This window comes from Mastigoproctus giganteus, chromosome 11 (genome assembly GCF_048544385.1).
Source record: "Mastigoproctus giganteus isolate SK-2022 chromosome 11, ASM4854438v1, whole genome shotgun sequence".
NCBI classification, from domain to species: Eukaryota; Metazoa; Arthropoda; class Arachnida; order Uropygi; family Thelyphonidae; genus Mastigoproctus; species Mastigoproctus giganteus.
Genome location: NC_143585.1, coordinates 33281286 through 33307559, shown reverse-complemented (window position 1 = coordinate 33307559; position 26274 = coordinate 33281286). Strand labels below are relative to the sequence as shown.

The following is a 26274-nucleotide window of genomic DNA, read 5'->3' as shown; positions in this document are numbered from 1 at the left end:
CGGGTTCGATTCCCGCCTCGGGCTTGGATCAAAGTACTGCAAAAACCTTGGGAGGTGCAATATGGCCACAGAAGCCGATGCGTCACCAACTACCAAATCAAAAAAAAAACATATCTGCCATATATCTCATTAGTTCATCTGACATCCATTTAGGCCTGAACCTTGAACAATATTTCTTAGTTGGTATGTAAAGCCTAGTAGCTTCCAAGATAAGTTCTTTGAATGCTTCCCATTTTCAGTTTGCTGTTGGTAACATCATCAGTTGGTTCCACTGTATGGAATTTAAATACTGTCTCAGACCATCATAGTCGCCTTTACGAAAGCAATAACTCTTCCCTTTACCCCTGATGGTAGTTACATCCTTGAGTAAATCCCACTTCAGCACACTGTGATCACTGCCACCTAGTGGTTCCTGTATCTGCCGATTCTTAATGCATGAAGAATCACTACTGATAATCAAATCAAGAATATTAGTCCCTCTAGTTGCCTCCCGAACATTCTGATGTAGAAAACAATCATCCAATAAATCCACAAATGCCTTGCTAGTGTGTGAGTGACCAACCCACAAATTCCAATCTGGGAAATTAAAATCCCCCATTATAAGACTCTGATTTACTGGCCCACTCTATTTCCCTGTACGGTTTCTTATTATACTCATCAGAGTCATTAGGCTTATAGCACACTCCTACTCTCAATTTTGATCTCCCAATGCTTATGTCACACAAAACTGACTCAACACTTCACTGTCCAGCGATGTCGACTGGCTTCACTTCCTTGGATTTTAAATGTTTCTTAACTAATAGCATAACCCCTCCTCCCTTCCTATCCTGTCTATCCTTTCTGTAGACGTCGTACTCCCCAAATTCCAGTTTAGCATTACTTATATCAGTGTGACACCACGTCTCTGGTATCCCAACAATATCCGCCTTTGATGCTTTGAGCAGTACCTCAAATTCATCAAATTTATTTACTAAACTCCTAGCATTGGTGTACACACAAGTATACATGCACCTGTTCTTTTTCTTAGCTACCCTAACACAACCCATGTATTTACTTGTACCCCAATGACTCCCAGCAGACTCTGAAATATCCTGCATCTTATTTTCCAAGCTGCTACTCATTCCAATAGAAGCAGTGCAAGAATCACTTTCACCTCTGCCAGTGGCTACTGTTAATCTATTAGTCCTTGTATCCCCTCAATCTAGCAGTTTTCCAACCCACCTAACACTGCCTCGATAGCATCAACAAACATTCTTGCACCTTATCAGAAAGCAAACTTATCGTAAAGGTCAAGAAGCCATACAGAGAGATTGTAAAAAGATTGTGAAAATAGTCCTTGGACCAGAAGCTGCTAACGAAATTTCAAAAATTCCACTCTCAGCTGACACAATCAGTTGCTGAGTCAATGACATGTCCAGTGACATTGAAGACATTATGAAGGAGAAAATCAGCAGCAGTCAGAAGTTCTCACTTCAGATTGATGAGCCCACAGATGTTAGCTGTCACACTCAGCTTCTTGCCAACATTCGTTTCATCGATGGAGATATAATTGCAACAAATTTCTTTTTTTGCAAAGAACTATCGAGGCCGAGCAATCCACCGGTGAAGAAATATTTTGTGTTACTAATGAATATATTCTCCAAAAGTGAATTAAATTTGAAGAATTGTGTTAGTGTTTGTTCAGACGGAATCACTTCCATGACCGGTCGAGTTAAAGGCTTTGCAGCTAAAGTGCACGAAGTGACGTGACATACGATGTGACCATTGTCTTATTCACAGTGAAGCCATCTGCTCTGAAAGTTGCGTTGGACAAAGTAATAAAAGTTGTTAACTTCATCAAATCACGGCCCCTCAATTTGTGACTTTTTTCCATTTTGTGTCAGGAAATGGGATGTGAACACACCACACTCCTGCTACGTACAGAAGAACATGGTAGTCACGTGGTAAAGTGTTAACACCTTTTTGAACTTAAGGAGGAGGTACAGATGTTTTTAACATTTGCGTGGTATGAGTATGCAGAGTTATTTGCAGATGATTAATGGGTGACTAAGTTGGCATATTTTTCCAATATTTTCATTCACTTGAATGACCTGAACTGAAAAATACGAGGCAAGAATGAAAATCTTTTTACAAGTATGGATAAATTTCAAAGCTTTCAGAATAAGCTGGATTTGTGGATACAGCGCATTGCAAATGGGTTTTTTGAGATGTTCCCAACTGTATGGCCACTTGCTGCTGGTAATAAAGTGGTGATGGACTTCATTAAAGAAAATTTAGATAACTTGCAGCAGAAGTTCAAGGATTATTTTGGAGAGAGCGTTGAAGATTTTGGCTAGGTTCCTTGATCCATTTGTTGCAGATACAAAATCTCTTCCGATGAATGTACAAGAGAAACTAACAGAAGGAGTACAGAACATTGATATTAAAAAATCGTGAAGTGCAATTGGACACATTTTGGTTGTCAATAAGGAAAGAATACCTGGCTAGCCCCGAGATGGCAATTAATGTTATTGCCATTTTCAATTACATATTTGTGTGAACTGGCTTTACGACCTTGACTGAAATTAAAACATCAAAGAGGGAGATCCAGATCCATTAATGAAGAAATGAGGCTTGCATTGTCAACAATTCCTCCACGCATCAGCCATCTGTGTTCGGCAAAGCAGGCACAGGTATCACATTGAAGGTACGCGTAGTTATTTGGCTTAATAGAATTATTTTTATTTATTATTTTTTTTGTGTTGCTTTTGTACAGTGATTTAGGGTTCATAAAATGTTAATATATGCAGGAGCCAATTTCCTTTCGATTGTAGGAACAATAATAATTGATTCTATTGTGACTTATAACATATTCATATTAACATTGCCATAAACTATGCTTTTTGGGGGATTAAGATTTTGATGTGCTGTGTTGCGTCATGGTGTGCTGTGATGAGAAAAAGGTTATGGAACACTGCTATAATACACTCCTACTCTCATTTTTGCTTTCCCAGTACTTATGTCACAACAACCTGACTAGTACTAGCCACCCATGCCTTAGATTTTATGTGCTTCTTAACTAAGAGCATAATTCCTCCTATCCTGTCTGTCCTTTCTGTATTCATTGTACTAACTTGTTCTATGCCCCATGCCTGTGAAGATACCAGGAGCCAGCAAACAATACCCAACAGAGCAAATGCATCACTCTATGCACCCACACTTACCACACTACTGCCGTTGGCACATTCCTCATACATCAGTTAACATCTATCATTGTACATCTATAGCGGCTAATGGGGGGGGGAATCTCTGGAGACCATCATGAAACATAAACATATTTTGTATTCATTATACTCCCTATATTCAAATGATGCATCCCTTATATCTGATTAACATAACTGAAAATCCCAACAATGTTATTTATTTATTTTTTTTGCGTTGCTTTTGTACAGTGATTTAGGGTTCATAAAATGTTAATATATACAGGAGCCAATTTCCGTTGAATTGTAGGAACAATAATAATTGATTCTATTGTGACTTACAGCATTTGATGTCTTGACCAGTACTTGAAATTCATCCAATTTATTTTCTATACTCCTAGCACTGGTGTATGTGCAATTATTAGTAGCATCAGAGCCCTATTTAAACTTGTTATGTCCCTAAGCTATAACATGTATGAGGTCCTTTACCCGTTCACTGTGACAATATTAAAAAAAAAAAAATTTTTAAGGAGCATATTCTTCATTATACAAGGAGCAAGGCCCCTTGTCTAATGAGGCCCTAAGCTGTAGGTTGTTTAGCTTATGTGTAAATCTGGCCATGATTAGCATTAGTAGAGGCATATGATGCAAGAAAGCAAGCTTATATAGCATCAGCCAAAAAAAAAAAAAAGAAAAGAAACTTCCCATTTCACCCATCCATTTGCTCCAAAATTTTGTCCACTTCTTCCTTGAATTTATTTAAGCTATCAACTTCCATCCCGTCACCACCAAATACGGAGGATGCGGAAAGGTCAGGGAATGACCACCGTATATTCCCGGAGCAATATGGCCTTAGTTGCTAATGCTCCTAAAAACCAAATAACAAACAAACAAACTATCAACTTCCACAACGAGAGATGAAAGTTTGTTCTAGCAATCAACTACCCACTGGCTAAAGGCAAATTTCCTCACATCTATTTTATAAATGTCTTTCCTCAATTTCAGTTTATGTCCCCCTCACGTTTGTAATCTGAGCAAGAGTAAGGATCCCATCAGTATTGAGCCTGCTCAATCCATTCAAGGCCTTATACACCTCAGTCAGATCACTTTGCAGGTACCTAATCTCCAGATGCTGCAATTTGTAGAACTTAAGCTTTGCAAATTGCAGCTTCTGGAGAGTAGGCACCCGTATTCATGCACCTGTTCTTACTCTTAGTTACCTGAACACACCCCATCTGTTTACTTGCTTCATGATGACTCCCAGCAGTCCTTGAAATTCCCAGCAACTTGCTTTCAAGGTTACTGCTTGTTCTAGTAGAAGCAGTGCAAGAATCACTTTTACCTCTTTCTGTGGCTATTGTTAATCTTGTGTGTTAAAATTCGTCTGCGTATCCTCCCAATTGAGCAGTTTTCCGGCCTATCTAACATTCCTTGACAACATCGGCAAATTTTTGCAATCTTTATTTATTTATTTATTTATTCAGTTGATTGCAAGTTACAATCGCCCCTTGTATGGCGTGCAAGCCAGAAGGGCATATTTACAATGCAGAGGATAAATTTACAAAAATATTTACAGTTTAGTAATAAAGGATATGTATATTAATATAAAAATTTTGATCTTCATTGCTGGATGTCTTCGTAAAGGAGCATTCGCAACACTAAAATTTATTAATTTCGCACCTGAGTGTCATGATGACAGCATAACTCAAAGTAACTAGAAGACGATGGGTTCCACCTAGTAGTGTTGTGACTCAGTTGTTTGTTGGTAGATACTCTTTCTACAGGCCTTATTGGAGCACAGCTTTTCACAGTTAACCTGAAACCAGTTTATGGTTTCTATTGTATTTAGTGGGATCATCCTGTGTAAACTTTTCAATGAGTTTAGATTAGAGTGAAGTGGCCTAATTTGCAGGCTGCACGATTGCCTCTGACTTTATGGGTGTAAGATGCCTGTAAGTACTGGCACATCATATCTTTCTGTCAATAGCTTGGCCAGGATGTGAATATTTGTCCAAACGACAATAAACATCCACAGTGGCCACTTCTTATTTGCATACAAAATGCCTCTGGAGACAGTGAAGGGGAATTGGAAAATCTTGTTTAGCCAGCTAAGTATCCAATATTCTGTTTAGGAAGGTTTTAACGTATATTTCAGGAGCTGAGGACCAGATAACCGAAGCGTATATGGCAACCGGGGCAACGCACCTAACAATGTATTCCCTCACTAGTTGAGCATTTTGAACCCCAACCAATTCTTGTCTTGAGTGCCAGCTGGTGTTTTCTTCCTGGTGGTAGTGAAATTCTCAGTGAAGGATAACTTGTTCCAGGTAATTCCCAGATCCTTGTGATGATCAACTTTTTGGATGAGTTGGCCGTTTAAGAGAATGGTGATGTTATGTATTTTATGCTTTCTGGAGAAGGACATCTGGGCAGTTTTAAGAGGGTTAATTTTAAGCCCAGCCGAGGCGAGGAAGTTGGCCAGATTATTTAACTGCTGTGTGGCTCGTAGAGCAACGTTATGCTCACTATCATTACTGCTGGGTGGGAAGAATATTTTCAGGTTGTCCGCATAGGCTAGGATGTTATTGCAGGTTGAGAGGAAAGGATCGAGGGCTGCAGTGAATAGTGTCGCAGAGAGCACCCCTCCTTGGGGAACTCCTATTTACTGTGAAATTGACTCTAAAATCTTTATGCTTTACTATTATGATCCTCTATCTGTAAGTAAATCTTTCAGTAATGTGAGTAAGTTTCCTGTAATGCAACAGTGAAATTCCAGGAAGTGGAGGAGGGGTTGGATCACTATCCTGCCATGAGCGACTTTGATGTCCAGGAATAGGATATCCACCTGGTTTTTACTGTTCAGGGCTGATTTTGGATTCTGCAACTTGTCTCTAGGAGGTTAGTAATGGTAGACCTGTTTTTGATGACTGAGTGAAGATAGCATTAGCATTAGTTGAGGCATATGATGCAAGAAAGTAAGCTTATACAGCATCAGCCAAAAAAAAAAAAAAAAAAAAAACCTTCCCATTTCACCCATCCGGTCACTCCAAATGTTTGTCTAGTTCAGCCTTAAATTTATTTAAGCTATCAACTTCCACAACAACAGATGAAGTTGTTCCAGCAATCCACTACCCACTGGCTAAAGGCAAACTTCCACACATCAATCCTACAACTGTCTTTCCTCAATTTGAATTTATGCCTTCTCAGGCGATTATTCTGAGCAAGAGGAAGAATCCCATCAGAACTGAGCATGCTGAAACCATTCAAGGCATTATACACCTCAATCAGATCACCTTGCAGGTGACTTTTAAGATCTGCAGGTTGCAGATCTTAAAAGTCTTTCTTGTAAGCGCTGTTGTCCAATCTTGTTGCCCTTCTCTGTATATGCTCAAGCAACTCCTTCCTAAAATGAGGCCTCCTGACCTGTACACAGTACTCAAGGCGTGGCCTGACCATTGCCTTATACAAAGGAATAATCACCTCCTTTTCCCTGCTAGCAAAATTCCTGTATATCATTGACAATACCCCATGACCTGCTCTGGGAGCCTGTCTGCATTTCTCAGAAAACTTCACATCTGACTGCATAATTACTCCCAGGTTTTTTTAATTTTCTGTCACCCTAGGGGCTATACTAGACAAGTACTTGAAGCACGAGCATAAGCTGGCATTGTGAATGCCTCCAAAACAGCAAACTACTTGTAGTGCTCCTAACGTCAGATCGTTTCAAACTAGACGGGGCACTTCTAACATTTCATTGGATATCACCAGCGACTCACTTTTTCTATTCCCAGTTTCAAGATGGATGTTGTTCAAGTTGGATGTATTGCACATTTATGTATAATGTTGATTGCGAGTAGAAAGAGAAAACGACAATGGTGGATTCATCCAGAAAATTCAAATAGGTTAAAAAAAACAGAAAAAGTTTTATATTATGTTTGAAACACACAGGAAGTCTCCCGAGTATTTTTATTTTACAGAATGTTGATAGAGTTTTGATGAACTTCTAACATTAATTAGTAGAAAAAACGCAAAATTTGATACCGTGATGCAGAAATCAATACTGATACCGTGATGCAGAAATCAATACTGATACAGTGCATAAAGCATAGTACCAACAAGCCAACTCCCACTAATGGAAATATTTCTGAAACATTGTTTTATTTGTTTGTAAAATTATTTTATTTCTACCCACTATTCTTATTCGGAGATTAAGGTATTTGTAAATAGAATTACTTTCGGTAACATAAAGGACAACTTCCTGTTTGAATTTACCGCACAGGAATGCCCAGAATAAAACACCTATGTTACTGTCTTCCCGCCACTTGACATTATTTCCAGATGGAATATTGATGAGTATTTTCCATCCTTTTGAAGCAGAAAACATTCTCTACTACCTACACTGTAACGGAGTACTTTCCATGAATAAAGGATTAATGTTGTTTGATTTTACGAATGCTCATTCGAAGACACCAATATTTGAAATTTGTAACTCAGCTATCAATAGAAATATTTTCTTGAAATTTTGCTAGAAGATCAAATATATGAACAGAAAACGTGCTGCACCGATATTATTCCGTAAAAACAGTTACAGTAAAGCGAAATTTTTTTTTTTTTAAATGAGATGTGCATTGCAGTGTTATCAGTTTTACACCAGTTTTTCCTGTTTCCAGTGTGATAGGAATTTCCTCAATTTTGTATTAGTAGATGCAATATACTGAAGATATGAGGTATGATATTTTTGTTTTTGAAAAACAATCCATTGCAATTCTTTTGGTCATGTTTTTTATGCCAAGAAACAGTTGCATTCATTATTTTTTTTATTATTATTCCCCCCATCCCTCGTATCACGCTAGCAACGACTCTGTACTTTGGGGCTTACTGCATGCTTTCATTGCTTTCACAATACTTTTTAAAAAAGAAAGACACCTAAGTTATGTTTGAAACGAAAGGTTTTCAAAATTCGTTTTGGAAGACAGAGACCCCCACGTGATTCTCATTTGTTAACACCGACATTAGTTATACTCTTGCAGTGGATATTCTTCAGCAGTTTTCCGATTACTGGCTTGATCTTATTTAATAATAATACGGTTCTTTATTAACTTAAATTATATACATTTGTGATTCTGTACACAGATAACCACAGGAATCTACAATAAGTTGTCTCTGCAAGTGAACAAACTTGTATTTCATTAACCATTAAAAAGGTACTAAAATAGAAGTAATATTTACAGTAAATATAAGGTTCAGAACTGAGCTTTCGGATTCTTCTCATCATTACTTGCTTTGTAAAAAGGATAGGTGGAACAGGACCGGGGTATGTCTGCCAGGTGCAAAGGTTGATGACGTTGTAGAGCGGATATTATCTTTTAAGGGCACAAAAGGTGATATAGTTGTACACGTTTGCACTAATGATATTAAGAGTAGGAGACCGGCGGAATTACTTAACAAGTACAGGTCACTGTTGAAAAAAAAGCCGTGAATTAGGGTTGAATTTGAAAGTGTCTGCAATTCTGCCCAGACACGATAGGTGGGAGTATATGATGAGAGCCCTGTCGATCAATTCAGCCCTGGAAAGATTGTGCAGGGCTCAATGGGTAGAATTTTTTTTAGCCTGGTGTGTACTTGTTAACAGGAGAGACTGCTTCTACAGGGATGGGATACATTTAAATAGAAAGGGTGCAAGAATGTTTGCTGATGCTATCGAGGCAGTGTTAGGTGGGTCGGAAAACTGCTAGATTGGGGGGATACAAGGACTAATAGATTAACATTAGCCACTGGCAGAGGTGAAAGTGATTCTTGCACTGCTTCTATTGAAATGAGCCGCAGCCTGGAAAATAAGATGCAGGATATTTCAGAGACTGCTGGGAATCATTGGGGTACAAATAAACACATAGGTTGTGTTAGGGTAGCTAAGAAAAAGAACAGGTGCATGCATACTTGCGTGTACACCAATGCTAGGAGTTTAGTAAATAAATTTGATGAATTTGAGGTATTGCTCAAAACATCAAAGGCAGATATTGTGGGGATTTCAGAGACGTGGTGTCACACAGATATAAGGAATGCAGAACTGGAATTTGGGGAGTACAATGTCTACAGAAAGGATAGACAGGATAGGAAAGGAGGAGGGGTTATGCTATTAGTTAAGAAATACGTAAAATCCAAGGAAGTGAAGCCAGTCGACATTGCTGGACAGTGCAGTGTCGAGTCAGTTTGGTGTGACATAAGCATTGGGAGATCAAAATTGAGTAGGAGTGTGCTATAGGCCTAATGACTCTGATGAGGATAATAAGAAACTGTACAGGGAAATAGAGTGGGCCAGTAAATCAGAGAGTCTTATAATGGGGGATTTAAATTTCCCAGGTATTTTAGCATTAGCATTGCATTAGCATTAGTAGAGGCATATGATGCAAGAAAGCAAGCTTATTCATCATCAGCCAAAAAAAAAAAAAAAAAAAAAACACACACCACTCCCTTTTCAACCCTCTGTTCGTTCGAAATACCTGTCCAGTTGAGCTTTAAATTTGTTTAGGCTATCAACTTCAACAACAAGTGATGGAAGTTGGTTCCACCAACCAACCACCCGATGGCCAAAGGCAAATTTCCGCACATCTATCCGACATCCGTCCTTCCTCAATTTGAATTTATGCCCTCTGAGGTGATTATTCTGAGCAAGATGAAGAATCCCATTGGCATTGAGCATGCTCAAACCATTCAAAGCCTTATACACCTCTATCAGATCACCTCGCCGGTGCCTAGTCTCCAGACTGTAATTTGCAAAACTTAAGCCTTTCTTCGTAAGAGCAACCCTTTGTTCCATTCACTAATCTTGTTGCCCTTCTCTGTACCCATTCCAGCAGCTCTACATCCTTCTTGAAATGAGGCCTCCAGACCTGTATACAGTACTCAAGATGTGGCCTAACCATTACCTTATACAAGGGAATAATCACCTCCTTATCCCTGCTAGAAAAATTCCTGTATATCATTGACAAGACACCAAGAGCTACTCTTGCAGCTCGTCTGCACTGCTCAGAGAACTTCATATCTGCCTGCACAATTACCCCCAGGTCCTTTTCATTCTCCACCACTGTCAGTGTAGTACCGCAGAGTTGATACGTTGCTCTGGGGGTTACTGTTTCCCATATGTAGTACTTTACATTTGTCAATGTTAAATTTAATTTGCCACCTCTCAGCACATCTGTTCAACCTTTCCAGATCCTGTTGCAGCAGCATAGTGTCAGTAGTGTCCTTAACAACCCTGCCAACCTTTGTATCATCTGCAAACTTGGACATTAAACTTGATATCCCATCATCAATATCATTCATAAACACCGAAAACAACAACAGACCCAACACTGAACCCTGAGGAACTCCACTAATAACATTAGTCCACGTTGAGCAGTGTCCATTGATTACCACTCTCTGTCTTCTGCCACTCAACCATCCCCTTATCCATAGCAGCAGTTTGCCTCCAATGCCACACTGCTCCAAATTGTGCAGCAGTCTTCCATGTGCAACAGTATCAAAAGCCTTTCTAAGATCCAGATATATAATATCAAAGTTATTCCCTGCATCCAGTTCTTTTATGACTACATCATAGTATCCAATCAAATTGGTCAGGCAAGACCTGCCCTTAACAAAACCATGCTGCGTCTGAGCTATAATTGAATTCTTGTCTAGATGATCCTGCAGTGCTTCTTTAACCAGTGCCTCCATTAATTTACCTGGAACAGAAGTTAAACTAACAATTCTATAATTACTTGTGTCAGCCTTTGATCCTCCTTTGTGAATTGGGGTTACATTTGCACATCTCCAGTCTATGGGTACCTCCCCTGAGTCCAGAGAAGCTCTCATAATTATGGCTAAAGGTTTGCTTACTTCCTTTGCTGCCTCCTTTAATATAACTGGATAGATCCCATCCACCCCAGGTGCCTTTTTTATGTTTATCTTCAACAATCTCTCCTCCACTTTCCTCTCAGTTATTACAAAATCATCCAGCTCACTGCCAATGTTTACTTTACCTACATCATTCTCCTTCCTGAATAAATCCTCATGCGTGAATGTAGATGCAAAATACTCGTTTAGATTGTTAGCCACCTGAGCAGGATCCTCAACTGTTGAGCCATCAATATCCAGTGGACCAATCTGATTCATCCCTTTCCTTCTTGAGTTTAAATATGTAAAGAACTCTTTTCTGTTTTTCTTTGCATCCTTTGCCAAACATTTTTCGTAGTCTGCCTTTGCCTGCCTAATCTCCTTTGTGACTTGGTTACAGACCAACTTATATCTATCATAGGCTTCCATGTCACCCATTAATTTGTATGTATCCCATGCATTTTTCTTCTCTGCCACATGTCTCATTAGTTCATCTGACAACCATTTAGGCCTAAACCTTGAACAATATTTCTTAGTTGGTATGTAAAGCCTGGTAGCCTCCAAGATTAGTTCCTTGAATGCTTCCCATTTTGAGTTTGCTGTTGGTAACATCATCAGTTGGTCCCACTGTATAGAATTTAAATACTGTCTCAGACCATCATAGTCTCCTTTACGAAAACAAAAACCCTTCCCTTTACCTCTGATGGTAGTTACCTCCTTGAGTAAATCCCACTTCAACACACTGTGATCACTGCCACCTAGTGGTTCATTTATCTGCAGATTCTTAATGCATGAAGAATCACTACTGATAATCAGATCAAGCGTATTGCTCCCTCTTGTTGCCTCACGAACATTCTGATGTAGAAAACAATCATCCAATAAATCCACAAAAGCCTTGCTAGTGTGTGAGTGACCAACCCACAAATTCCAGTCAATATCTGGGAAATTAAAATCCCCCATTATAAGACTCTCTGATTTACTGGTGCACTCTATTTCCCTGTACAATATCTTATTATACTCATCAGTCATTAGGCCCATAGCACACTCCTACTCTCAATTTTGATTTCCCTATGCTTATGTCACACCAAACTGACTCGACACTGCCCTGTCCATCGATGTTGACTGGCTTCACTTCCTTGGACTTTGTGTTTCTTAACTAATAGCATAACCCCTCCTCCCCTCCTGTCCTGTCTATCCTTTCTATACACATTGTATTCCCCAAATTCCAGTTCCACATTACTTATATCTGTGTGACACCACGTCTCTGATATCCCAACAATATCTGCCTTTGATGTTTTGAGCAATACCTGAAATTCATCAAATTTATTTACCAAACTCCTAGCATTGGTGTACACGCAGGTATACATGCACCTGTTTCTATTCTTAGCTACCCTAACACAACCCATGTGTTTACTCGTACCGCAATGACTCCCAGCAGTCTCTGAAATATCCTGCATCTTGTTTTTCAGGCTTCTGCTCATTCCAATAGAAGCAGTGCAAGAATCTCTTTCACCTCTGCCAGTGGCTACTGTTAATCTATTAGTCATTTTATCCCCCCCAACTAGCAGTTTTCCGACCCACCTAACACTGCCTCGACAGCATCAGCAAAAATTCTTGCACCCTTTCTATTTAAGTGTATCCCATCCCTGTAGAAGCAATCTCTCCTGTGAACAAGTACAGTCCAGGCTGAAAAAAATTCTACCCCTAGAGCCTTGCACAATCCCTCCAGGGCCGAATTGATCGAAAAGGCTCTCATCATATACTCCCTCCTATCGTGTCTGGGCAGAATTGCAGACACTTTCAAATTCAACCCTAATTCACGGCTTTTTTTTTAACAATGACCTGTACTTGCTAAGTAATTCTGCCGGTCTCCTACTCTTAATATCATTAGTGCCAACGTGTACAACTATATCATCTTTTGTGCCCTTAAAAGATGATATCCGCTCTACAACATCATCAACCTTTGCCCCTGGCAGACATACCCTGGTCCTATTCCACCTATCCTTTTTACAAAGCATGTTCCCCGTTTCCCTGACAATAGAGTCACCAACAACTGCTAGTTCCTGTGGGACCAGCGCATTCTGCCTAGGGGCCTCCCTCTGTGTTGCCTGATGACCAAGTGCAAGCTGTGGCGTTGATGTGGGCAGCTGAGAGCTTGATGGGCCCTCAATTTATTTCCTTCGAGGGCATCCACCCTGTCTTTCAAGCTCTCATAAAGGCCCATAACAACGCTGAGTTGTCGCCTGATTTCCTTCCACTCCTTACATCGTGCACACACAAAAACATCCCCCTTGGCAGTATCATGTCCCGTACCCGACTGCTCCGCAAACATCAAGCAAACAGTGCATTTTAAAAGACTGTGATTCAGAGGGCAACTGCCCCCCCCCCCCCTCAGTTCTCCCTTGAACCACAGCACTCCCATTAGCTTGAGCCTTTTGCTTTACTGCTCTGGTCAGAGTCATGATTCCGATTTAATTCAATAAAATTTCAAAACAAAAATTAAATCCTTAAGTTATATCCCAACAGTTATGTCATATATATATATATATATTTTTTTTTTTCGGTATCTAGTGTTTTCTACGAGTTCCCTTTATACAACTTCCGTATCACGTGTACCACTATAGTTATGTATTAATTATTTGTTACGATTAAGTCGTTATATATATATATAGAGTTAAAAATACAATTTAATTGACAATAAAGTTTATCAAGATTAATAGATTTACTGATTAATTGACAATATTATATTATGCACTATACTACACTAGGCTTACGCTATCGTGTAAAAATGGTGGGAATTCTAGAACGGTACTTCTACGGACTCGTAAGTATTGATTAGCTTCCAAATCTCGCTATCTCAATTTAGAATAAACTAAGGATCCTGACTAGGTCTATAATCTACTTATAGAAGATAATTTGATATAACAATTGGTTAATAAATCGACTAAATTTGGTTAAAAAAAAGACCTCTCGTTCAATTTGTAACACGTGGATTTGATACCATTACCGATACTAAGTAATACCTACAAAATCTCTGTCTAAGTTAAACTTTAATTGACTGGAATTTGGGGGCTGGTCACTCACACACTAGCAAGGCTTTTGTGGATTTATTGGATGATTGTTTTCTACATCAGCATGTTTGGGAGGCAACTAGAGGGAGTAATACTCTTGATTTGATTATCAGTAGTGATTCTTCATGCATTAAGAATCTGCAGGTAAATGAACCACTAGGTGGCAGTGATCACAGTGTGCTGAAGTGGGATTTACTCAAAGAGGTAACTACCATTAGGAGTAAAGGGAAGGGTTTTTGCTTTCGTAAAGGCGACTACGATGGACTGAGACAGTATTTAAATTCTATACAGTGGGACCAACTGATGATGCTACGAACAGCAAATTCAAAATGGGAAGCATTCAAAGAACTTATCTTGGAAGCTACTAGGCTTTACATACCAACTAAGAAATATTGTTCAAGGTTTAGGCCTAAGTGGATGTCAGATGAACTAATGAGACATATGGCAGAGAAGAAAAATGCATGGGATACATACAAATTAACACGTGACAGAACCCTATGATAGATACAAGTTTATCTGTAACCAAGTTACAAAGGAGGTTAGGCAGGCGAAGGCAGATTTCGAGAAATCTTTGGCAAGGGATGCAAAGAAAAACAGCAAAGAGTTCTTTACTTATGTAAACTCTAGAAGGAAGGGGATGAATCAGATTGGTCCACTTGATATTGATGGGTCAACTGTTCATGATCCTGCTCAGGAAGCTAACAAACTGAATGAATATTTTGCATTGACATTCACATATGAGGAGCTATTCAGCGAGGGGAATGCCAGAGGTGTATTCAACTCTGGCAGTAAGCTAGAGAATCTTGTAATAACTGAGAGTAAAGTGAAGGAGAAATTGTTGAAGATAAATACAAGAAAGCCACCTGGGGTGGATGGGATCTATCCAGTTATATTAAAGGAGGCAGCAAAGGAAGTAAGCAAACCCTTAGCCATAATTATGAGAGCTTCCTTGGACTCAGGGGAAGTACCCACAGACTGGAGAAGTGCAAATGTGACCCCAATTCACAAAGGAGGATCAAAGGGCGACACAAGTAATTATAGACTTGTTAGTTTAACTTCTGTTCCTGGAAAATTAATGGAGGCACTGGTTAAAGAAGCACTGCAGGATCATCTAGACAAGACTTCAGTTATAGCTTAGACACAGCATGGTTTTGTTAAGGAGAAGTCTTGCCGGACCAATTTGATTGGATACTATGATGCAGTCACAAAAGAACTGGATGCAGGGAATAACTTTGATATTATATACTTGGATCTTAGAAAGGCTTTTGATACTGTTGCACATGGACGACTGCTGCACAAATTGGAGCAGTGTGACATTGGAGGCAAATTGCTGCTGTGGATAATGGGGTGGTTGATTGGGAGAAGACAGAGAGTGGTAATCAATGGACTGCTCATCGTGGACTAATGTTATTAGTGGAGTCCCGCAGGGTTCAGTATATTGGGTCCATTATTGTTTTCTGTATTTATAAACGATATTGATGATGGTATATCAAGCTTAATGTTCAAGTTTGCAGACGATTCGAAAGTTGGCAGGGTTGTCAAGGACACTACTGACACTATGCTACTGCAACAGGATCTGGAAAGGTTGAGCTGAGAGGTGGCAAATGAAGTTTAACATTGACAAATGAAAAGTACTACATATGGAAAACAGCAACCCCAGAGCAACGTATCAACTCTGTGGTACTACACTGACAGTCGTAGAGAATGAAAGGGAACTGGGGGTGGTTGTGCAGGCAGATATGAAGTTTTCTGAGCAGTGCAGACGGGCTGCAAGAGTAGCTCATGGTGTATTGTCGATGATATATAGGAATTTTTCTAGCAGGGATAAGGAGGTGATTATTTCCTTGTATAAGGCAATGGTCAGGCCACACCTAGAGTACTGTATACATGTCTGGAGGCCTCATTTCAAGAAGGATGTAGAGATGCTGGAATGAGTACAGAGAAGGGTAACAAGATTGGTGAATGGAACAAAGGGGTGCTCTTACGAAGAAAGGCTTAAGTTTTGCAAATTACAGTGTCTGGAGACTAGGCACCGGCTAGGTGGTCTGATAGAGGTGTATAAAGCCTTGAATGGTTTGAGCATGCTCAATGCTGATGGGATTCTACGTCTTGCTCAGAATAATCACCTGAGAGGGCATAAATTCAAATTGAGGAAAGACAGATGTAGGATAGACGTGAGGAAATTTGCCTTTAGCCAGCGGGTGGTTGGTTGGTTGGTGCAACAGACTTCCATCCCTTGTCGTGGAAGCCTAAATAAGTTTAAGGCTCAGCTGGACAGGTATTTCGAACGAACAGAGGGGTGAAGTGGAAGTGGTTATTTTTTATTTATTTATTTATTATTTATTTATTTATTTTTTTTTTGGCTGATGCTGCATAAGCTTGCTTTCTTGCATCAAACGCCTCTACTAATGATAATGCTAATTACATTCATCCCGGTTGGAAACATTTATTTTCCAATTTCAATACAACACTTTGCTTTTATTTCTTTGCTGGAGTAGTCTTTTAATGACTTGTTGTACAGGAGAGGCCTCCTTTCCACCCCACAAATAAACTCCTCTGTGTCAAACATTGTTTTCTCCAAAGTACAATAAACAAACAAATTAAGGCCAACCACCCCATGCATGGGGATAATTCTCCTCAGCCTACGAAATGCCAAGGTTTATGCGCTTGTAACATGACTGAAGGCATTGGCAAGCGTTTTATGCCAGCTTACGTCATCCTACCCGGCATTCGAAGTGCCCATCTCGTTTGCATGCATTACCCTCTTCTTCCTGTAAAATTCGTCATTGGAAGGCATTGCTGACACCGCGCTTCAAGTGCTCATCTAGTATAGCCCTAAGTGTAGTACCACCTAGTTGGTACATTCCACATTTGCCAATATTAAACTTCAGTTGCCATTTCTCAGCCCATCTGCCCAAATTTTCTATATCCTGTTGGAGTAGTACAGTGTCATTACTGTCATTAACAACCCTGCCAACCTTTGTATCATCTGCAAATTTTGACACTAAGCCTGGTTTACCTTCATCAATATACAAAACAATAATAGGCCCCAACACCAAACCCTGTGGAACTCCACTAATAATGTTAGTCCACAAAGAGCAGCATCCATTGTTTACCACTCTGTCTTCTCCCACTGAACCACCCTTTTATCAACAACTTATCCTTAATACCATTCTGCTTCAGTTTGTACAGTAGTCTTTAATGTGCAACAGTGTGAAAAGCTTTCCTGAAATCCAAGTATATGATATCAAAATTATTTTTTGCATCTAGTTCCTTTGTAACCACATCATAGTATCCAATCAAATTTGTCACACGAGACTTTCCCGTAACAAACCCATGCTGTATCTGAATTGTTGCTGCAGTCTAGTCTAGATTATCCTGCAATTCATCTTTAACCAGTGACTCCATTATTTTCCCCAGAACAGAAATTAAACTAACTGGCCAGTAATTACTTGTGTCACCCTTAGATCCCCCCCTTTGTGAATTGGGGATACTTTTGCACATCTCCAGTCCATGGGGACTTCCCTTGAGTCCAAGGATGCTCTCATAATTATGGCTAATAGTTTGCTTAGTTCCTTTGCTTAACTTCAATTTCTCCTCCACTTTGCTCTCAGTTATTACAAAATCATTAAGCACCCTGTTACAGTTTGATAAACTTCTGGCATATAAAGTAGAGGGCATCATAATGTAGGATATGATGGAGTCCCCCCAAATGATTTATTGAACTCTTGTAGCGAGAAGGAGGTCGTAAGCCCACTTAATAAAGCAATGGTGATATTACATTTCGGAGACTGTGTCCAAGTATGAAGTCTTCACTTCAAAAAAAGCCATCAAGTTTCATTCAAAGATAAATGGCACCTGGTGAGAGTCCTTCCCCATCTATATGGCGAAAGACTTTGAATATATGCATAGCAGACTTGGTAACTGGGCATCTTAAAGTAGTGTTACTGAGGTCTATAAAGCTTTGTTGCAGTAAAATGAATGAAGATGTTATTTTCACAGTATTTTAAATAATAGTAGAATTAAGGGCCATAAATTCAGATTACAGAGTGGATTGTTGGTAGTTTTTTCTTAGCCAGCAAATTGCATTTGCTGGAATAAGTTACCTCCATAGGCAGTTGAGGCTGACACTTAGGAAATTTTAAGGGTTAGTTGGATTGGTACTTATGTATGGAGAATAGGCATAGCAATTTTTTTTTTTTTTTTTTTTTGTTATTGTTGTTTTATTAGTGCTTTAAAATCTTGGGGCTTCCTTCCACCACAACTTTTAGTAATACTAATTTTCATTCCAAATGTCTACAATCCTTATATAAGAAAGGCACCTAGGGTGAATGGGAGGATCTATCCAGTTATATTAAAGGAGGCAGCAAAGGAAGTAAGAAAACCCTTAGCCATAATTATGAGAGCATCCTTGGACTCAGGGGAGGTCCCCCATAGTCTGGAGATGTGCAAATGTATCCCCAATTCACAAAGTGGGGATAGAAGGGTGACACGAGTAATTACAAAACCAGTTAGTTTTATTTCTGTTCCGGGTAAAATAATGGAGTCACTGGTTAAAGATGCATTGCAGGATCATCTAGACAAGACTGCAGCAATAATTCAGACACAGCATGAGTTTGTTAAGGGAAAGCCTTGTTTGAAAAATTTGATTGAATATTATGATGTGGTTACAAAGGAACTGGATGCAAAAAATTATTTTGATATCATATACTTGGATTTCAGGAAAGCTTTTGACACTGTTGCACATGGAAGACTACTATACAAATTGGAGCAGAATGGTATTAAGGGTAAGTTGCTACAATGGATAAAAGGATGGTTGAGTGGGAGAAGACAGGGTGGTAATCAATGCTTGCAGTGGCTGGATACTAGGCACCTGCGAGATGAACTGATTGAATGTTATTAGTGGAGATGCACAGGGTTCAGTGTTAGGTCCACTGTTGTTTTGTATATTTATCAATGATATTGATGAAGGTATATCAGGCTTAGTGTCAAAGTTTGCAGATGATATAAACATTGGCAGGATCTAGAAAATTTGGGAAGGTGGGCTGAGAAGTTGCAAATGAAGTTTAACATTGACAAATGCAAAGTACTGCATATGTGTAGAAGTAACCCCAAAGGAACGTACCAACTGTGTGGTACTATACTTAAGGTGGTAGAAAAAGAAAAAGACCTGGGAGTAATTGTGCAGTCAGATAGGAAGTTTTCTGAGCAATGCAGACAGGCTGCCAGGGCAGGTGATGGGGTTTTGTCAATGATATACAGGAATTTTGCTAGTAGGGAAAAGGTGATTGTCCCTCTGTATAAGGCAATGGTCAGGCCACGCCTTGAATACTGCGTACAGGTCTGGAGGCCTCATTTTAGGAAGGATGTAGATTTGCTTGAGTGTGTACAGAGAAGGGCAACAAGATTGGTGAGGGGAATGAAGGGATACTCTTACCAAGCGAGGCTTAAGTTTTGCAAATTGCAGTGGCTGGATTCTTAGGCACCTGCGAGATCAGATTGAGATGTATAGGGCCTTGAATGGGTCGAGCATGCTGAATTCTGATGGGATTCTTCCACTTGCTCAGATTACGAACCTAAGCGGGTATAAATTCAAATTGAGAAAAGACAAATGTAGAATAGATGTGTGGAAATTTGCCTTTAGCCAGTTTGTGGTTAATTGCTGGAACAAACTTCCATCTGTTGTTGTAAAAGTTGATGGGTTAAATAAATTTAAGGAGGAACTGGACAAACATTCAGAGGGAATTGTTGTGTGAATTTTATTTTATTTATTATGTTTTTTTGGCTGATGCTGCATACGCTTGCCTTCTTGCATCACGTGCCACTACTACTACTACTCTGAGAGTTCTGTGAGATTATAATAATACTGTACTGTCGAACAGTACAGTATTATTATCATATATAAATCAATATTTACACTGTCTCTCATACTAAACTCCTGTTAATAACTTAAATTTTTTTAATTAAAGGTCCTTGGAAATGTATAAAAAAAGGTGATGCAGTGCAGTTACATCTCATGATATCCTTATGATATTTTCAACCTTCACTGCAGACTTGCCACTTTATGTTTTTATTCAACAGACATAAGTTAGCGCAAATGTATCGTCTACATGTAATAAATTAACGAAAGTCATTTATAATTGCATTATTTCATTACATCTCATATTGTGATATGCATATTGTATATCACAATATCTCATATTCATATGAGATACCGTGATATATATATGAGATATTGTGATATACAATATCTCATATGAATACGAGAGATTGTATATCAGGATATGAGAGGTAACGAAACGATACCATTTTAATTAACTTTGGTTAACTTCTACTTAAAGACCTGATGCGTTTGCACTAACTTATATGTCTGTAGGTTTTTCCGTAGTCTGAGGCTTTTAGCCCTGAATTTTTATTCTTTTTATTCCACTTAAGATTATCTTTCATTCCATATCTTTCATTCCATAAAATATAAAAGAGCAAATTTTAGGCACTCAAGTGATACTGTTTATGTATTCAAGCTGAACAAATTTTTAGATGTAACTGTCATTTCCTGCTCTTTCAATTATATTTTATTTCTTTATGTTATATTTAATGATAAGGTTATTATAAATTTCAGAAATAAGTTTTTGCAATTTTTAACTGATTGGTCTCAAGTTATGCAAATTAATTTTCTCTTTCTACATTTCAGATGGTTAATTGACAAGCTTCTTGTTAATTTAACTATCCCTAAGGCCTTGGTTCAAAAATACCATGAGCCAAAACGGAGGAAAGTGGGTTTGCCAATACTGCACGTATGAAAATTGGCCAAAATCTCAGAAGTGTACTATTTGCTTATCATTACGACCACCAACTCTCATTTGTGAAGAAGCTTCTAATCAAGAAAGGGACATTTATAAGGTATTTTTTCATAATGATTTTTATATTTTTTTAGATAGATATACACTTTTCTTCAGCACGTATTGGGACACCTTACTTATGAGAAGTAATGGTTAATTCCAGATGTCATATGACAGGTGGATAAATTACATTCTATTTTTAACTGGTGCTGCCATCTGGCATCAGTTAAAAATAGAATGCAAAAAGTTAGAAGTTTTGCATATATGTAAATGGGACAAAATGGCCCAAATCCCTTTATAAGAGGTTCATAGTAGGTTGTCATATAGTGGGCTGTCCATTTTCCAGATAGCAGAAAAAGTGGGACACCTGAAATCATCACAAATGAAAGGCAGAAAGTAATGTGACCATTCATCCCAAGGCAGGTCCTCAGCATTAACAGATCTGGAGAATATTGACAATTGAAATGGATAGGAGTCATAAAGGCATCAGTAATCCATTTTTGAGAAAGTTTCTGGATAGTATGTGTGATATCTGGAGTGTTTTTTTAAGAAATATAGATGTCTGTAAAACTTAGAAAAACTGAAACTGTTTACACAAATGTTTTAAGTATTATTTTTTAAAAAAATTTTGCTTTACAGCCAGACACCTTGCAATGCTTTCTTTCAGATTGGTCAGATATTGTATAAATTTTTGATACCCCCCCCCCAGTTTTGAGATATCCCCCCACAACCAAAAGTCACGAGGATTGCATTCTAGAGGTTGAGGTGACTTGAAATGATGTGGGCATATTTGAATGTGTTATGATGAAGCTGAATTACTGGTTGACCTTTGTGGAGGAAACTTGTCCTGCATGAAAATATTTGTTTCCAAATATGCCCCTTAAGAAGTAGGAGTCACATGATAAAGGAGAAGATTGCAGTAATGCTTGGGTGTCAGGATACTCTTCTGTGGACTGCAAACTTGAATCTCTCAAATAAAAATTGTCGAATTACAAAATTTCTGGAAACCCACACCAAATAGTAGACGGTGGAGGATACTTAGTTGACAGTACCTTGAGGTGATGATTCTCCCAAACCTAACAATTATGTCAAGTGTGGGGGAATCATCATCAGTGTTCTCCCCAGAAAATTTTGCCAGCTGGGTGGCATTATGAAGTAGCTGGGTGTGGAAGTGTAATATTTCTCAATATTATAAAATTTTCTGTTATTTATAAATGTCACTTAAGCGATCCAGAAAAAAAATTAATTGCATAATTTAACATTATGTGCTCCTGTCGCATTGACCTCTATTGCATAGTATGTTTGAATTAATATTGATCAAGATCAGTGAGCAGTACCATATGGTACCTCAAGAATCGCTTAAATTTTAGTCGGGCAGTGTGCACCCATTCGATAGGTCCTGGGGAAAACACCATCTCAAGGTATTGTCAACAAATGATGATTTCCACACACCTGCCACTTAATTGGAAATGTGTTTCATTTGTCAACAAGATGTTCCTTGTCATTAATCTCCATCTAGAAACCATAGAGGTTATTACACTTTTTTCTTTATGTGGATCAGTTCAGGCTATTTGTTACACCATGGATCTTGTAGGTATTAATAAATATGGACTGAAAAACTTTACTAACAGTTGACCAAGGAACATTAAGCTGTTGTGATATTCGACTTTGCTAATGGATGAATATTGATTTTGTGTGGCACCATTGGCCACAGCAACAGCAATATCTTCAACAACATCTGTTGTGACAAGGGATGTCCTCTACCATGAGTTGCAATTTAGTTATTAATTTCTTCTTATTTTCTTTAGATGTTGGTATTAATTTTGTGCAGCTATGAAGTTGCATTGGTAAAATAGCCTTACCAACAAAGTGGTAGCTCTCCTTTGTTTGGATTGCTGTTTTGAGATCTGTTGAATGCATTCACCAGTTCCATTTCTAAATCATCTCAGAAGCATCTACAGTGGTGATGTGATAAGGATAGATTTACATTCTGTTGCACACACTATGCCTTTTTCTACTTGGTGGCAGTTTTTGTTTTGCCCTTTCCATTTTCACATTTAATAGTAATAGCCATGTAGTAAGGAAGCTACAGGCTTTTGCTGTGCTGGCCTGGAAAAAAAAAAGTAGTTAAGAAAATACAAATTATTTGCTTCCCTCCTCACATAAGTAACTCCAGTTGACCTTTGAATTTATTCAAACTCAGCCTCAACTACCTGTGAAGGCAACTTGGTCCAGCAATCAACGACTTGCTGGCTAAAAGAAAACTTACCACAATCTAGACTAAACCTCTTCCCTTGTAATTTGAATTTATTGCCCCTAGTTCTGGAATTCTTTATAACAGTGAAAATTCCGTGTTCATTCATTTTACTAACCCCTCTCAGAGCCTTATAAACCTCAGTCAGGACCCCACTGAGGTGAATGGTTGACAAGCCCTACAGCCCACATAATTAGTCTTCCTTGTAGGATCACCCTTTTGCTAATCTCTTCAATGGTTTGCCCATCTTTGGACTCTTTCAAGAGCTCTGTCTTTTATCACATGAAGTCCTCCATAATTGCACACTGCATTCTAAATGTGGTCTCACAATTGCCTTATATAGTGGGACTATGACCTCCCTATTCTACAGGATAATGTTTGATAAATCATCGATAGGACACCATGGGCTTTCCTGATTGTGTGTGTGTACACTGCTCAGAAAACATCATATCTGCCCATAATGTAACTCCCAGATCCCTTTCTTCCTCTGCTGTTGTTAATTCAACCCCACAAAGTGTATAATTTATTTTGGGGTTGCTATTCCCCAAGTGTAAGACCTTGCATTTTACTTTTCTGACCATCCTTAAAGCCTGTTCACGTCATCCTTAAGGATCGTCGTTTGGTAGTACTGATCATTAAAGACTCTGCCAATCTTTACGTAATCTGCAAATTTTGACATAACACCTTTCCATTTATCAATATCATGTATGAAAATCAGAAACAACAGTGGTCCAAGAACTGATCTTTGGGGAGACTCCCGACTTCTGACTTTACACCAATATGAAGAATAACCATTAATCACAACCCTCTACCTTCTGCTCTGCAGCCATCGAGCAATTCATCTTAAAACTTTTCTATTAATCCCAACATTGTGCAGCTTATACAGTAACCTCTCATGAGAGACAGACAAATGCCTTGCTAAGATCTAAATAAACTATATTAAAATCGTTCCCTGCATCCAGCTCATGAGTAACTGTATCAAAACAGCATACTAAGTTAGTTAGACATGATTTTCCGTTAATGTTGTGTTTTATTCAGAATACCGTATTTATTTAAATGTCTTGAATTGCACTCTTAATCATTGCCTCTAAGATTTTCCCTACCACTGAAGTTAGACTAACCAGTCTGTAGTTACTGGCTTTGCTCTTAGAATTGCCTTTATGTATTGCCGATGCGTTGGCACTTCTTCAGTTCAAAGGAATCTCTCCAGAGTCCAAAGATACCCTCATAATTAACGTCAAAGGTTCCATATGCTCCCTGTCAGTTCCCCTCAAAATCGCTGGGTATATACCATCAACTTCGGGCACCTCTTGCCTTTATGCTCAAAAGTTTTTTTTTTTTAATAAACAGTCGTAATTTTGAAATCACTGATTTCTCACAGCCTCTTCCCAGCACGAAGGGTCTTTCTTCAATAAAGAGAGATGCAAAGTACCTGTTAAAGTCATCTGCAACATCAGCTGGGTTGGCTAAGATGTTCCCATACCCAGTATGCAAGGGTCTGATCTGATTCCCTTTTTTCTTCTTTGTATTCACATACATGAAAAATCCGTAGCCGAGTGGTCAGGAGCGGGAGTGCAGTAGCACACGCTCTTTGAGTAGATCGGGGTTCAAGCCCCTGACTGCTGAATACGGTCGATCTGCCAACCCGCACTGGACCAGCGTGGCAGATTATGGTCCATTTCCCTCAACATGAATTGTTGAGAAGGCTTCCATCCTGCAGTGGGTTGATAATGGCTGCCCTTTACCTTTTTACATGAAAAATTCCTTGTCCCCATTCTTTGCTCTCTTAGCCAGTGTTTTCATATATGCAGCCCTGGCCACTCTGACCTTTCTCTGTTTTACTCTTACAATCAACTTGTAGCTGTTGTAAGCTCGGTACTTTTCATCTCTCTGTAACTATCCCGTCCTCTCTTTTTCTTTGTTTGTGATGTGCCAACATTCATTCATTTCAGCATCCTCCTGCTGCAATATTTTTTTGGTGGTATGAGCATTTGTGGTTTCAGTGATTTTTGACTTTTGCTTTAAAGGTATTCTGAGCACAAGTGGGATACACTTAAATAGAAAGGGTGCAAGAATATTTGCTGATGCTATCAAGGCAATGTTAGATGGGTCGGAAAACTGCTAGATTGGGGGGGAGACAAATGACGAATAGATTAACAGTAGCCACTGGCAGAGGTGAAAGTGAATCTTGCACTGCTTCTATTAGAATGAGCAGCAGCCTGGAAAGAAAGGCAATGGAGATTTCCAGGACTGCTGGGAGTCGTAGTGGAACAAATAAATACATGGGCTGTGTTAGGGTAACTAAGAGTAGAAACAGGTGCATGTATACTTGCATGTACACCAATGCTACAGGTATAGTAAATAAATTTGATGAATTTGAAGTGATGATCAAGATATCAAAGGCATATATTGTTGGGATATCAGAGACATGGTGACACACAGATATAAGCAGTGCAGAATTGGATTTGGGGAGTACAATGTGTACAGAAATTATATACAGGACAGGAAGGGGGAAGGGGTTATGCTATTAGTTAAGAAGCACATAAAATCTAAGGAAGTGCATCCAGTTGACATGGGTGGACAGTGCAATGTTAAGTCAGTTTGGTGTGACATATCATAAACATTGGGAAAGGGAAAATGAGAGTAGGAGTGTGTTATAGTTCCCAACACGCTCCATTCAATGCCTCCTGTGGTCTTCCGTCAAAAGGATGTCAGAAGGATTTTGATGGTATTTCTCCACTTGTTCTCAAAACCTGTGCTCCTGAACTTACTCCTATTCTTTGCCGCCTTTTTTCACTTTCTTATTCCAAAGGTGTTTTTTCTTCTGCTTGGAAATTTGCTCATATCCAGCCAGTTCCTAAAAAGTGACAAATCCCTCCCATCCAATTATCGTCCCATTGCAATTACTTCTACTCTTTCTAAAGTAATGGAGAAATCAATTAACCGCCAACTCCTAAACTACCTAGAAACTTTCCATCTGATCAACGATCGTCAGTAGTATGGATTCCAGCAGTGTCGATCCACTGGTGATATTCTGGCTTATGTTACCCATTTATGGA

At 38.9% G+C, this 26274-nt stretch overlaps 2 protein-coding genes across 2 annotated transcripts in view; both read left to right on the top strand.

Annotated features, from left to right (window-relative positions):
* trbd (ubiquitin thioesterase trabid) overlaps positions 1 to 26274 on the top strand; it is a 203313-nt gene that overhangs the window by 24826 nt on the left and 152213 nt on the right. Inside the window, exon 2 of the mRNA XM_090385535.1 lies at positions 20814 to 21022. Coding sequence (XP_090241661.1) covers positions 20876 to 21022 — 147 coding nt within the window. The 5' untranslated portion in view covers positions 20814 to 20875. The remainder of the gene's footprint in view (positions 1 to 20813; positions 21023 to 26274) is intronic.
* On the top strand, positions 1411 to 1749 carry LOC150077875 (zinc finger MYM-type protein 6-like). Its single transcript, XM_090384390.1, has one exon. It carries the CDS (start codon positions 1411 to 1413, stop codon positions 1747 to 1749), a length of 339 nt encoding a protein of 112 aa, XP_090240516.1.

Bases quoted from the DNA above. Each gene is read 5' to 3' on its own strand.
- LOC150077875 (XM_090384390.1), top strand. From the start codon at position 1,411: ATGTCCAGTGACATTGAAGACATTATGAAGGAGAAAATCAGCAGCAGT.